We start from the raw sequence: 12,726 nt of genomic DNA on the forward strand, positions 1-12,726 counted from the left end.
ATGAGATAATGTGAAAAAGCTGCCAATTATTTCAGACAATTGATCAAAGCCAAGAAACTCCTGGTATCCATTAAGCAACTCTTTGATTGTCCATTCCCTGAAAACCCTCAACCCACACAGAGCAGGAGATGACAATTTCCCTTTTCATTTACTTATTTCTCCTGAACAGAAACTCCCCTGCACTTCTCTTACTTCCTGCAGAATTTGCCTCCTTCTTTCTCTCCTGCTTTCAAATCATTCCCAACATTTGCATAATTTTTTCTGGTTGTCACCCCACCTTTGGAGAGGTCACTTGTCAAAATGCTGCCATGAAGTGTTGTATTTTAATTTTGAATTTCTGTGCCTTTGAAGCTCACATTTTCCATTAGAGAGGAGAAAAAATAGCAGCCTCCATCCTGCTGTGTACTGCATAAATCATAAATCATCATGGAATCGTGGAACAGTTTGGGTTGGAAGGGACCTTAAAAATCATCTCCTTCCAACCCCTTGCCATGGGCAGGGACATCTTCCACTATTCCAGGTTGCTCCAAGCCCCATCCAACCTGGCCTTGGATACTTCCAGGGATGGGGCAGCCACAGCTTCTCCAGGCAACCTGTGCCAGGGTCTCAGCACCCTCCCAGGGAGGAATTTCTTCCCAGTATCCCATCTCACCCTGCCCTTCTTCAGTTTAAAACCATTCCCCTTTGTCCTGTCACTCCAGGCCCTTGTCCAGAGTCCCTCTCCAGCTCTCTTCAAGCCCCTTTAGGCACTGGAAGGTCTCCCCTTAGAGCTGACCATCAGGACCATCTGTCCTCTCTCCTCCAAAATCCAACATCTGTCCTTTCTTTTCCAGTTTAGAAGTTCAAAGGGCTCTTGCAACCTCCTCAGGAGCCAAGGAATGTGGCTTTTCAAAGAAACAAACATCTGTGAAGCAGCTGGATGGTGGGGACTTTATTCAGGAGGGTGCTATTGGGACTTCATCTGTCAAGTTGCCACAGCTCCTCTGGCCATTGTGGTGGCCGATGGCCTCTTCAGAAGCCTTCAGTTATTCCTTCCTAATGTGCCAAATCTCTTTTTTTTTGTGCTTTTTTGGACACAGGAGATGAGCAAGGCCCACATCAGTGGCCTGGGACTTTTTTGGAAAACAACTGAAAACAGATCGCAGTGAACAAGCACCTGGAGATGTCTCCCACAGGGATCCCTTGAGGACTCTTCTTCCTGCTATGAGTGGTTTGGGGAAACTATGGAGGGAAAAACCCAACAACAGTCATCTTTCTTTATTTCTCTGTTCAGATCTTGTCCCAACAGGAGCTCAGGAAGAGATAGTCACCTTGGGCCCTAATTCATCTTGGACACAGACAGGAGCATAGTGAGCCCAAACATTCCTTGAGTCGCAAAAGAGAGACACTGAAGAGGAAAACCTCCTGTTCTGGTCCTAAATCTCCCAGGAATGTTGTCTTGCTCCACATGGACCTTTTCCTGCATGGGCAGCTGGAGTGAAGAGGCAATTTAGATCACTGGGAGGACCACTGTAAAATGTTATCAGCAAAAGTGAGGTTAACGTGATGTTGTAAAAGTGTGACTTAACAAAGTCCAGTGTCAAGGTTCACTGTTATTTAATATAAGAAACGTACAAAGGAAAATCGAGTTGGAATCAAACTAGAAGGATTTACAGAGAGATGTGAGACACAAAAGGGTAATACCAGGAGACCCTCCCAGGGAGCCATGAGGTTCAGAGTGGCCCTCTTTGCTTTCTAAATTCCTGATGGAGCCAAGGTGCATTCAGGTCCAGTCTTAATCTCAGATTTCGGCAATGATTTATGTCTAATGGAATTATCCACACAAAGGTTATAATAATTAATATGGAGTACATAGGTTGGCAATGTTACATTATTATAAATTCAGCTTGATATTGGCAACTTACTGAGGATCTGCCATGAGTAAAGATCTCTCCACCTTGGACAAGGAAGGATCTCTCAGTCAGGAATCTTAAACCTTGAGGGTTGTCCCTGCTTCACGGGAGACTCACCTGGCACACAGTCCAGTCAGAATTCAAGGACAACTCAAATGGGACTCATCTAAAGATCCAATGTTGGGAAAACATCTCTCTGCCTTGAGAAGCCACCTTGAGAAGCGTCCCAGCCCCAGGGGAGGAGATCACTGCCATGGCAGCTCAAAGAAGGTTCATTTAGGTGTCATATTTATGGAATAAAGAATAAAGAAGTTGGTTCAGAGTCAAACTGCATCAAATGGAAATGGATGAGTGAAACTCCTTGTACCCCCAAGTTCCTCTGTTCCCTGATAAATGAGCCTTGGAAAAGCCACCAGTTATTCATGCTTTGATCAGTGTTCCACGCTCATGTGCATCGATGCTCACTGTGTCACTGTGCTCCTCTGTGGTTTTCCTTGAGGAGTTCTTGGCCCGGATACAGCTCAGGCTTTGCCTCCTCTGGGTTCTGGACCAAACTACTGCTGGTTTGGTTAAGGGGTTGAGTGAATCCATCAGAGCAGCCCAGATAAAAGACTTTGCATTTCTTCCATTTTCAGACTGTTCCCAATTTTCCAGCACAGCCACATTTTCCCAGTGTAGCAACCGAGACATACAAATTCTTGCATGTGCAATGTACAATTTATCCACCTCCACAGCATTGCTGTGCTTCATCCGTGTGAGATGATGGTGAATTTAGAGAATGGGTTGGGTTGGAAGGGACCTTAAGGAAGATCTCATTCCACCGACCCCTGCCATGGGACACCTTCCACTAGACCAGGGTGCTCCAAGCCCCATCCAACCTTTGAACACTTCCAGGGATGGGGCAGCCACAGCTTCTTTAAGCAACCTGTGCCAGGGCCTCACCACCCTCCCAAGGAAGAATTCCTTCCCAATATCTAATCTTAATCTCTCCTCTTTTAGTTTAAAACCATTCCCTTTGTCCTTTCACCATCTACCCATGTAAAAAGTCCTTCTCCCTCATTTTTATAAGCACCACTTGAGTATCGGAAGGCTGCAGTGAGGTGTCCCCAGGTGTTCTCTCTTTGCCTCAGGACTAGAGCCTGGGGTGGCTGCAGGATCACAGGGACACAGGACAGTTCAAGGGGACCTCAGGAGTCCCTTTCCAAGCTGAACTATCCAGTGACCCTCCCTTGTAGCCCCACCACGGAACAACCAGAGTGCAAACCAAAACCACACAGACCTCCTGCATCCACCACCTCTGGCAGTGCTTTCATTTACAGTCCCAGGAACACAGTGAGGAGAAGTGCTCCCTCCTTCCAGCCTCCTTTGGTGGGAAGCAGCAGGACCTCCTGATCCAGCTCTAGGCCAGTGATCCAAGGTTTGGGATCTCCTGCCCTCCCAGCCCATCACCTCATGAGATGCCTGGTGATGTTTCCCTTCCCTAATGCTACACAATCACTGAATCCTTCAGGTTGGAAAAGACTTCTAAAATCACCAAGTCCAACCCAGCACTGTCGAGTCCACCAAGGATCATGGAATGGCAGATGTAGGGTGAGAAACACCTCCATAGGAAGGAGGAAGGCCTGGGACTCACCACTGAGTACTGCTGATTGAAGAAATGTTGGATCATGGCTCAGGGGAAGGGGGAACTGGGCTAAGAGATTCCAGGCAGTCCCACACATCTGCAGTCATCCACATTATTTTAGCCAGTCCAAGATAAATCATTACCTCTGAGGACCTACTAGGCCATGATGGCTTTGGATGAAGGCTCTGGAGAGCAGCAGTCCTGAAGCCCATTTTCCCAAGATTTAGTCTTCCTTTAGTCCTGCCTATAATCCCAAAATCTAACTGGTGGTGGAGCAGAGTCAGGGAGATAAGGGCACTTTTTTTTTTGCTGGAAGATTTCAGCCATTCGAGGATAAGCACCAAGGAAGAGAATAATTTGTTGCTCAGTTAATTTCTTCTTTCACATTTTATGAGTGATATCCTTAAACCCCTGTGCACTGAGCCGAGCTCCTGCTTAGAGTCTGCCTGGTCATGCAGGAGGTGCCAGGGAAATCCAGGTGAGGTTGAGTCTTCCAGTACCTGATGGGGGACAACAAAAAAAATGGAGAGGTACTTCTTACAAGGGCATTGAGGGATTGGACAAGGGGGAATGGCTTTAAGCTGAAGGAGGATAGATTTAGATGGGATATTAGGAAGAAATTCTTCCCTGTGAGGGTGGTGAGGCCCTGGCACAGGTTGCCCAGAGAAGCTGTGGCTGCCTCATCCCTGGAAGTGTCCAAAGCCAGGTTGGATGGGGCTTGGAGCACCCTGGTCTAGCAGAAAGAGTCCCTGCCCATGGCAGGGGGTAGAACTACAGGATCTTTAAGGTCCCTTCCAACCAAAACCGTTCTGGAATTCTGTAATTGGCTTTGCAGGGATGTGGGCAGGGTGGCATCAGCATTACCCTGGCCCTTCTGGAAAGTTTAACCCCACATCCCTGCCCTGTGCCAAAAATGCTGCCAAATCTGTGTTAAATCTCAGCCCTTTGCATCCTACAAAATTGGGAAGGAAACATCGCGTTGTGGGTTTGAGAACTGTAAATAAAAACAAGCTGCAAAGCACAGAAAAGGGGATTCCTCATGTCCTGCAAATGTACATTATAGGGACATGTATTTTTAGAGGTGTGGAGAAGATACAAAGCTGAAATTTGGATAAACTCAGACCCGTGTTATGACTCTTCCAGAGTTGAGAGCCCAGGTGGCAGCTGTGGGGCCAGGAGAGGTTTCCCAGCCCCTAGGAGTGATGCAAAGCACACATGGGGCGCGGGCAGGGGCGCTTTTAAAAAGCAGACAGGGCTGGAGTTTCCACCTCTTTTATTAGAAATAAGACACATTCATTTTGTGCTCTGAAAACTGTACAGAAAAAAAAAAAAGAGTGTTGAGGAACATGGAGAGGAAGGAGGGGAATGCATGGAAGGCGGGCAGGGCATGGGAAAACAGGATTGACGGGAGGAGCTGAGCAGAGAAAGTCGAATATCAACAGTTCTTAAACAAACATTTATCTCTGTAATTACATAACATCGTTAATGTCCTGCAAAGGCGGCTGCAGTGAATGGGTGAGCGGGGCAGGTTGGAGTGAAGAGGGCAGGCTCAGGTGGGCAGGGCAAGGGAAGGAAAAAAAAGAAAAGAGAAAAGAATTAAAACACAGTAGAAAGATATCTGTATGCTAAAATTCATAATGTGTAATTATAATAATTACAATATCATACAACCCGGCATCTGAGGGAGGCCTTTGTGCTTTCCTGTTTCATAGAATAAGCTAAAATTGAACAATAATATCACAGTTTTATAAAAAATTCCCTACTTTTTAGCTATTTGGATTTATTTAAGTTTTCCTTTCCATCATTCTTATCCTGCAGTTAATGGCAAAGGAAATGCCACTGTCCTTGGAGATCACCCAGGTGGCCAAAGCAGAGATGTCACATCAAGCAACATCTCCCCGTGGGGGAAGCACAGCTGGGGGCAGTGATTGGTTTGCACCTTGTACCCATTGGTCATTTTCCCTAAAAATGTGGGGTTTGGAGTTTTTTTATTAAAAAGGAGACCCAAGCACAGTAATAACTCAGACCCTGTTCAAGCTTTGCTGCTGTCTGGCACAATCTGGCCACTCAAAACCAGAGATTTGTCTCCATCCACCTCCAAAACTGGGAGTTGGTCCAGACATCAGACAGTGCTGGGAATGATGAAAATAATAAAAATAATAAAGTCTCTGTGTAATGTCAGTGGTACATTTTTTAATGATAAAAATATTGCATTACACTTTTTGGGGTGAAATGTAGACATCACATTTTTTTTGTAAATAACCTTGAGAAATGTTTAATGAAGAAAAAATTAAAATATTTTTTTCATGGTGAAGTGAAAAGATTTTATGAGGAGGAATGTCCTGCTCTCCTGATCAGCTCCACCTCTCCCTTCCTGTAGGACCATGAACGTGCTGCTGGCTCTGGGCAGCGGGGAGGGTAGAGTAGAGCCAGTGAGGGGAAAATAAGCAAAACTCCAACTCAGTAACGCAAAACAAAACATTGCAAGCCAGTGGTGAAGGGGCTGCCTATTCCCACCATCCCAAACTTTCCGCAGAGCAACTTGCCTTCCACCTTCAGCAGGTGGCATCCTCACCCCATGCCTGCGCAGTCCTACGGCACAGAAAGGCATTTGAAATGACAGGAGCCAAAGAAAAGAAAGGTCTCGGGTTTCAAGTTCTCTTTTTATTGAAGAAAAGAAAAGAAGAAGGAAAAAAATAGATTATTTTGTTTGTTTTTTTTGTCTGTTTGTTTCCAAGTGGACGTTATTCATGTTGTCAGTTTGTCTCAATGTCCTAAGGCAACGTCTCTGTTTACCAATATCTCCAGGTACAGCGGCAGATCTGTCTTTCCCTCTTTCTCTCTCTGCCTTCCAGGGAGGGGCAGCTTGGAATAAATCTGAGTCCGAAAGCAAGGACAAATAACAGAACAACAAAAAAAAAAGGATGAGGCCAAGAGGACCTTTGCAAGGCCCGTGCTGAGTTTATCTATTTAACAGTCAGTGACACGACCTACATTCTCCTTGTTGGTCTTGTTGTCTACCACCTTCCACCCTCTCCCTGGAGATGGGGTGAGCAGGATTTGGAGATCTGGAGCTGGTCCTTTCCTCCCATGCGGGAGCTCCACCGGGGAGGGATGAGAGGAGGAAGCCCCACCTCTGCTCTCCACCCAAGCCGCGGGCGACGCCACCACATCGCCCTCCGAGGGGACCCGCTGCCAGGTCATGGCGTGGCGCCCAGGAGTGGCAATGTCCTCATGGCCACCGCTTGGCGTGTCCCATCTCCTTCCTTCTTGGGTGAGCTGGTGAGGGAGAGGCGGGGAAGCGAGGGATGCCCCTCGAGGCTGGGTCTGCCCCAGCCAGGCCACATCCCAGAGAGGCTCCTTTTGGTGTCCCCAAACAACCCCGATCTTCTGTGGTGGCTTCTGGGTGTCCTTCCACACCTCCCTGGCTCCTGGTGTGCGGCAGTGACCCGAGAGCATCTTGGCAGGGTTTGTCCCCTGCAGCCCCTCCCCACCCTCTTCCTCCTCCTCCTTGCTCTCTTCCAGGCTCACTCCTCCAGTCCTGCCTGGGAAAGCTCGTGTTGTCCTGAACCTACAGCTACTATACTCTATAAAGTAATATTCCCCCTCTCTGCTGAGAACAATACAAAAGTTACTCCATCTTACCAAAGGTTTCAAAAGAAACCAAACACTTCTCTGGCTCGGTTCCGATTTAATTTAATCATTTCTTTAAAACGTGGTTTTGTTTTGTTTGTTTTGTTTGTTTTCCGGAAAAAAAAGTCCTTTTTCTTCCCTTTCTGTTCAGACCTCTGTCTGAAGGTCAATAATGTCTTGTCCCACCAAGGGGATGGTGGCCCCTGTTTTCTCCCACTCTACAGTTTTTAGTTCTAGGGGAGACTGTGCCACAGGTTCGATGTCCTTTTTAACCCATGATGGTGGCGACTGGACTTTCCTGATGCCTTCCCAGGGTCTCTTGTTTGGTGTCTGCTGTTTTTCTTGCTGCAGGAGGAGGAAAGTTTAAGAAAGGGGAGAGAGAGAGAAAGAAAGAAAAGTTAGTACAAAATGCAAGAAATACCATGTTTTTATCTCCTCGTGTATCAACAAATCAGCTCTTCTGTGCAGCTTCTCATCCAAAATAAAGTGGGGTATCAATGAAAATGACACTTGGTGTACAAACTATTTTCAAGAAGAAATAGTTTTTCTTTCCACTGCCACCTCCATCACTTAATGCCTGGATATTTCAGCTTTCACCTGAGGTTTTTACTACTGAAAAACTGAGTGTGGTTTTAAGAATTTCAGATGTTTTTCTACTTCCACAGATGTAGTGACAGGACAAGGAGTGATGGCTTTAAGATGAAGGAGGTTAGATTTAGATGGATTTTGGGAAGAAATTCTTCCCTGTGAGGGTGGGGAGGCCCTGGCACAGGCTGCCCTGGAAGTGTCCAAGGCCAGACTGGACAGGGCTCAGAGCAAGCTGGGATAGTGGAAGGTGATCCTGCCCATGCCAGGGGGTGGAATTACAGGATCTTTAAGGTTTTTTCCAGCCCAAACCCAGTCTATGAAATCGAGAATGAATCAGAATGAAACTGAGATTACGACGAGGTCTTTCTGAACACCCACTGCATTTGATGCACATTCCCTATGCAGCACAGCTAATTATAGACTTTAATTGCAGCAAAACCTGCTCCCTGTTCTGCCAGGGAACCAAATCCCTGCTGCTGGAGGAGCTGGAGCTCAGCTCTGAGGCTGAAAACATTTCCATCAACTCCACACCAAGCCTTGGAGGCTTTACCGACCCAGTCTGCCACCAGCATGCTGCCATGGATATGGATCCAGAAAATCTCTTTCCATGTTTCTGCTGGTACACACCAAGACAAGGCTCTGGGGAGGGTTGAGGGGCTGGGAAATGGGTCTGTTCTTCAGTGGGTAAAGAAAGGAAAGGTTTTAAATGAGTCATGCCACTCAACTTCTCCCTTCCAAGCACCAGTGATGCTTTTCAGTTAATGATCCCCACAAAACCACTCCAGCACTGGGCAAGGAAAGGCTTCCCTGGATGTGCCCGAGCCCTTTTGAGCTACCTGCCTATGGAGAAGTGGGAAGAGTGGGAGGAAAGCAGCTTGTGGAGGATGACAACAAGGAGGGAAAAGCCTGGGAAGAAGGTGACGAGCCAGACACGCAGGGGACACGCAGCCCAGGACGTGTCACAGCTTGGTGCTGTCACCAAAATGTACTGACTGAGGGGAGATGAAGCCACATGGAGGCTGCAGGGTCACTCCAGGATGTTGCTGAGATCATGGTAGCTCCGTAGGAAACCTAAATTCCCATCTGCTGCAGGCTCATCCAGCAGCCTCAGCTTCTCAGTTTGTCCTTTCCTAAGATGTTTTTGTCAGGCTGCTGTTTCTCCCAGCTCCACCCTGCAGTGCCGACAGCAAAGCTGCTGTGGAATTATCCCTATGGGACAGTTTTTACCGGATCACCCACGCCAGGAATTCCAAACTTTAATATAAAATGAGCTTGAAGTTGGTCCTGCACTCTACAACTCCCAGGGAGAAGGCTCTGGGTGAGAGCATTTGGTGGTTAGAGGGTGGTGAGTGTACAAACCAGGTAAACATCTCAAAGTGAAGTACAAGCATTCTGAAATTATTTTCATTCAAAGGGAGAAAAGATAAGTTTTAAAGTACTTTTAAAGAGAATTGTTATTTTTTAATCAGGATGTGTAAAAATCTTGCTCAGAAGAATGTAAAACACTCAATTTCTTTAAATCTGCAGCTGAGGTTTGCATTGAACTCTACAATACAGAGCTTTCCTTATGCTGCTGGTGTTATTTGTACTTTATTCCATGATAGAACATGACAGTGATTAATACTAACAGGACAGAAAAAGTGATAAAATTCATGACTTATTCCATTATCTTTTTTGGAACTTATTTTAGAAGCACTGCAGCTAAAAACTGGAACCCATTTAACTCTTGTGTGTATCTTAATGAGACAAGCTGGAAGTTTCCTGCAGGGAAACTTCCACCTACAGTGTTTTTTAGAGACCATCAGTCTGCCTGAAAAGATGCAGCAGGAACACAGAGGAAAAAAAAGCACACGGAGAGTAAAAACTGGAATGAAATTCAGTTTCCTAAAAGGTGAAGAAAAACAACCTTGGTCAGGACACATTTTTTTTTCAATGACAAACATTTTGTTTTCTGCCACAGCTGCTGTAATGCCACAAGTTTTCAAAGCTGCTGATGTCCACAGCTGTATTAGAGAGCGGCACAAGCGATCTAATGCATGAAGTTCATAAATAATTCAATTTTCCCCTCAAACAAAGGCCCTTTTTTGATGGCATTATTTATGGCCACCTTTGGCATCAGGTTCGATTCCCAGACAATCCCTGTTTTAAGAGTCTCTCTCCATCTGCCATACTCCTGACCTTCAGCCTCTCCTTCATGCTGGGAGGATGCTCACAGATCTGATCATGCACCCTGAACGTGATCAGCAAACCTCAGAGCCCTCCTTGTCATGGGCTAGTGGGCAAGAGCAGCTGAAAATCCATGGAGGGAACAGAAACTGAGAAAAAAAACCCAAACAAAATAACAAAATGATGAGCTCACATCTACATCAGTGGCCTCTGATCAGCCCTGTCACTGGGGAGCAACACCTAAGGGTGACAATAATTATTTAAAACCTAGACATTCAATTTTGTGAGTTGTTGAGAAGAGAAAAATTAAGAAAGGAAGAGAGAACGAAACAGGAAATATTATTATGGCAGTGCACAGCTCCATTCTGCACCTGCGTCTTGAATATTCTGGGCACTCCACAAGCTTCCTTATAGAAGGATAAAGGGAAAATGATAAATGTGGCCAGTTTCCAGCCATGCATAAAGTTATGGAGAATGTCCTGTGGGAGGAAAGATTACAGACTCCCACCTTCAGGTCTTAAAAGAGATTATGGTTGGATGTGGAAGAGGTCTGGGAAGCTCTTAGAGGCTTGTGGATGGTAGGAATCGACCACTGATGGTGGGGATTGGGATCATCTCTTCCAACAAAGGAACTCCAGAGCACCAAGGAGTGAACCCTGGGAGCTGGGCCTGCCCACAGTGCCCAGCCAACCTCCAGGCCACCTTTCCACAGCTCTCTGTTCATCCTGAAAACTTCCAGACTCAGGAAAATACATGGAAACTCACAAAAGCAGCATCCATTCAGTGCTATCCAGTGAAGTGACACCACTCTGCCTCGGGGGTCTTTGGGCACAAATTCCTGGAGTTTTGGGGATCTTTTTGAAGATGCACCACCACAGGCTGGCCCTTTTATTTTTCCAAGCTCTTTTTCACTCTGCCATGGATAGGAGGCAGAAACTGCCCTTGGGTCTGACCCCACATGGCGATTTCCATCCTCCTTATCAGTGTGATGTGTTATCTACCTGTGACTGTGTCTGGCTTAGTGACTCCAAAGATGTCTATTTAACCTTAAACGATGAAAAAGAGTTTTGGAAAATGAGGAAATGATGAAGGGAGACTTGCTTTTAGTTTCCCATTTCTCAGGAAAGATCAGACTTCTCTGGTGATGCTGTGAGGGAGGTGCTGGCTCTCAGGGGTGGCTGCAGAAGGACTCGGTGCCCACTGGGATCTCTGAGCAGGTTAATCAGCCTGGCAGAGCTCTGGGAAGAATGCTGGGAGACAAAAGAAAATCTCCTCTTGGCACAGGGCACCCTGGGAATTGGTAGCAGGCTCCTGGGAACAGCTCCTCTTTTCTCTCCCTCCATATGGAAAAAAGTTTTTATGGAGTCTTGGCCACTTGAGTGGCACAGAGAAACAGGCAGTGGGATCATGCTCCAGCCCTGGCATTTCTCTCCAGCTCCACTGTGGGGTCTTAGCAATCCTTGCAGGCAGGAGGGAAAACTGAGCTGTGCGTAGAAAGGAAAGAAAAAAACCTGGAGAGAGGGATGTGTAATCCGGCTGGAAAGGGCGCCAGGGCTGGCCCGGGGCCTGGTGCCTCAGAGACAGCCAGGGCTGGCCCCAGCCAGGGGCTGAAAGCACCAGGGGCTGCTCTGCCAGTAACTCCCAGGGACAGAGCCATCATTCTGGCCTGACACAGCCCAGGAGGGAGGAGGGAAATGTTTATCAGTCCCTGCCTGGTGCCAGGATTGTGGAGAAAAAAAAGGGGTGGGAAAGGAGAGAGCACCCAGACTCAAAGCTGGGGTAAAACCAGGTCCAGGCTGGAGGAGTTCATCATTCTGGTGGCATTGGGAGTCTCCTTCATTCAGCCCTGACTTTCATTTTAGCTGCAAATTTTTAAGGTGGAGGGAGAGGATTTGGGGTAAAGGATATTTAGGATGCAGTGCCAACAAAACCCCCAAATCTCTGACACAGACAGAGGCAAAGTGCACTGAGATAATCCACACATCCCTCTGCTAAAGCTGGTCCTGGCAGGCTGCAGCCACCCGTGCTGGACTTGCAGTGGGTATGGAAAGGTGATGGTGGTGGAGCAGGCACCTCCCTACCCTGTGGTCTTCAGAGAATCATCATAAAATCCCAGAATGGTTTGAGTTAGAAGGGACCTGAAAAATCATCTCATTCCAACCCCTGCCGTGGGCAGAGACACCTTCCACTATTCCACATTTCTCCAAGCCCTGTCCAACCTGGCCTTGGACATTTCCAGGGATGGGGCAGCCACAGCTTCTCTGGGCAACCTGTGCCAGGGCCTCCCCACCCTCACAGGGAGGAATTTCTTCCCAATATCCAATCTAGCTCTGCCCTCTGTCAGTTTGAAGCCATTCCTCCTTGTCCTGGTACTCCATCCCTTGAGAAAAGTCGCTCTCCCTCTCTCTTGGAGCCCCTTTAGGCACTGGAAGTGGCTCTAAGATCTCCCTGGACCCTTTTGCTCTCCAGGCTGGACAATCCCAATTCTCTCACCCTTTCCTCACAGCAGAGCTGCTCCATCCTCTGATCATCTTGGTGCTCCATCAGCTCCATGTCCCTCCTGTGCTGGGACCCCAGAACTGGACAAAAGGTTCCAGGCGGGGTCTGACCAGAGCAGATTTGAGGGGCAGAATCCCCTCCCTCACCCTCCACACTTTCCTGTGCTGCCTCCAGGGATCCAGGCTGGCTTCATCCAGAGCTCCTGTATCCCAGTGCAACTCTTCTCCTTAGGAGCAGCATCCCTGCAGTGCATAAATACAGCCCAGGGGTTTGCTCTGAGGCACAGCTTTGACTTCCCACTTCAGCCAAAGCCCATGAACCGCT

The 12,726-nt window shown here is 47.3% G+C and overlaps 1 protein-coding gene across 7 annotated transcripts in view; it reads right to left on the reverse strand.

The window, feature by feature from the left end:
- Window positions 1-4,772: 4,772 nt before the first annotated feature.
- LOC108449717 (brain-specific angiogenesis inhibitor 1-like) overlaps window positions 4,773-12,726 on the reverse strand; it is a 95,189-nt gene continuing 87,235 nt past the window's right edge. For all 7 annotated transcript variants that reach the window (XM_017746674.1, XM_017746673.1, XM_017746675.1 and 4 more), the window contains one exon: window positions 4,773-7,494. In XM_017746674.1, coding sequence (XP_017602163.1) covers window positions 7,297-7,494 — 198 coding nt within the window. In that variant the 3' untranslated portion in view covers window positions 4,773-7,296. The remainder of the gene's footprint in view (window positions 7,495-12,726) is intronic.

This window comes from Corvus brachyrhynchos, unplaced genomic scaffold (genome assembly GCF_000691975.1).
Source record: "Corvus brachyrhynchos isolate BGI_N302 unplaced genomic scaffold, ASM69197v1 scaffold89, whole genome shotgun sequence".
Taxonomy (NCBI): domain Eukaryota; kingdom Metazoa; phylum Chordata; class Aves; order Passeriformes; family Corvidae; genus Corvus; species Corvus brachyrhynchos.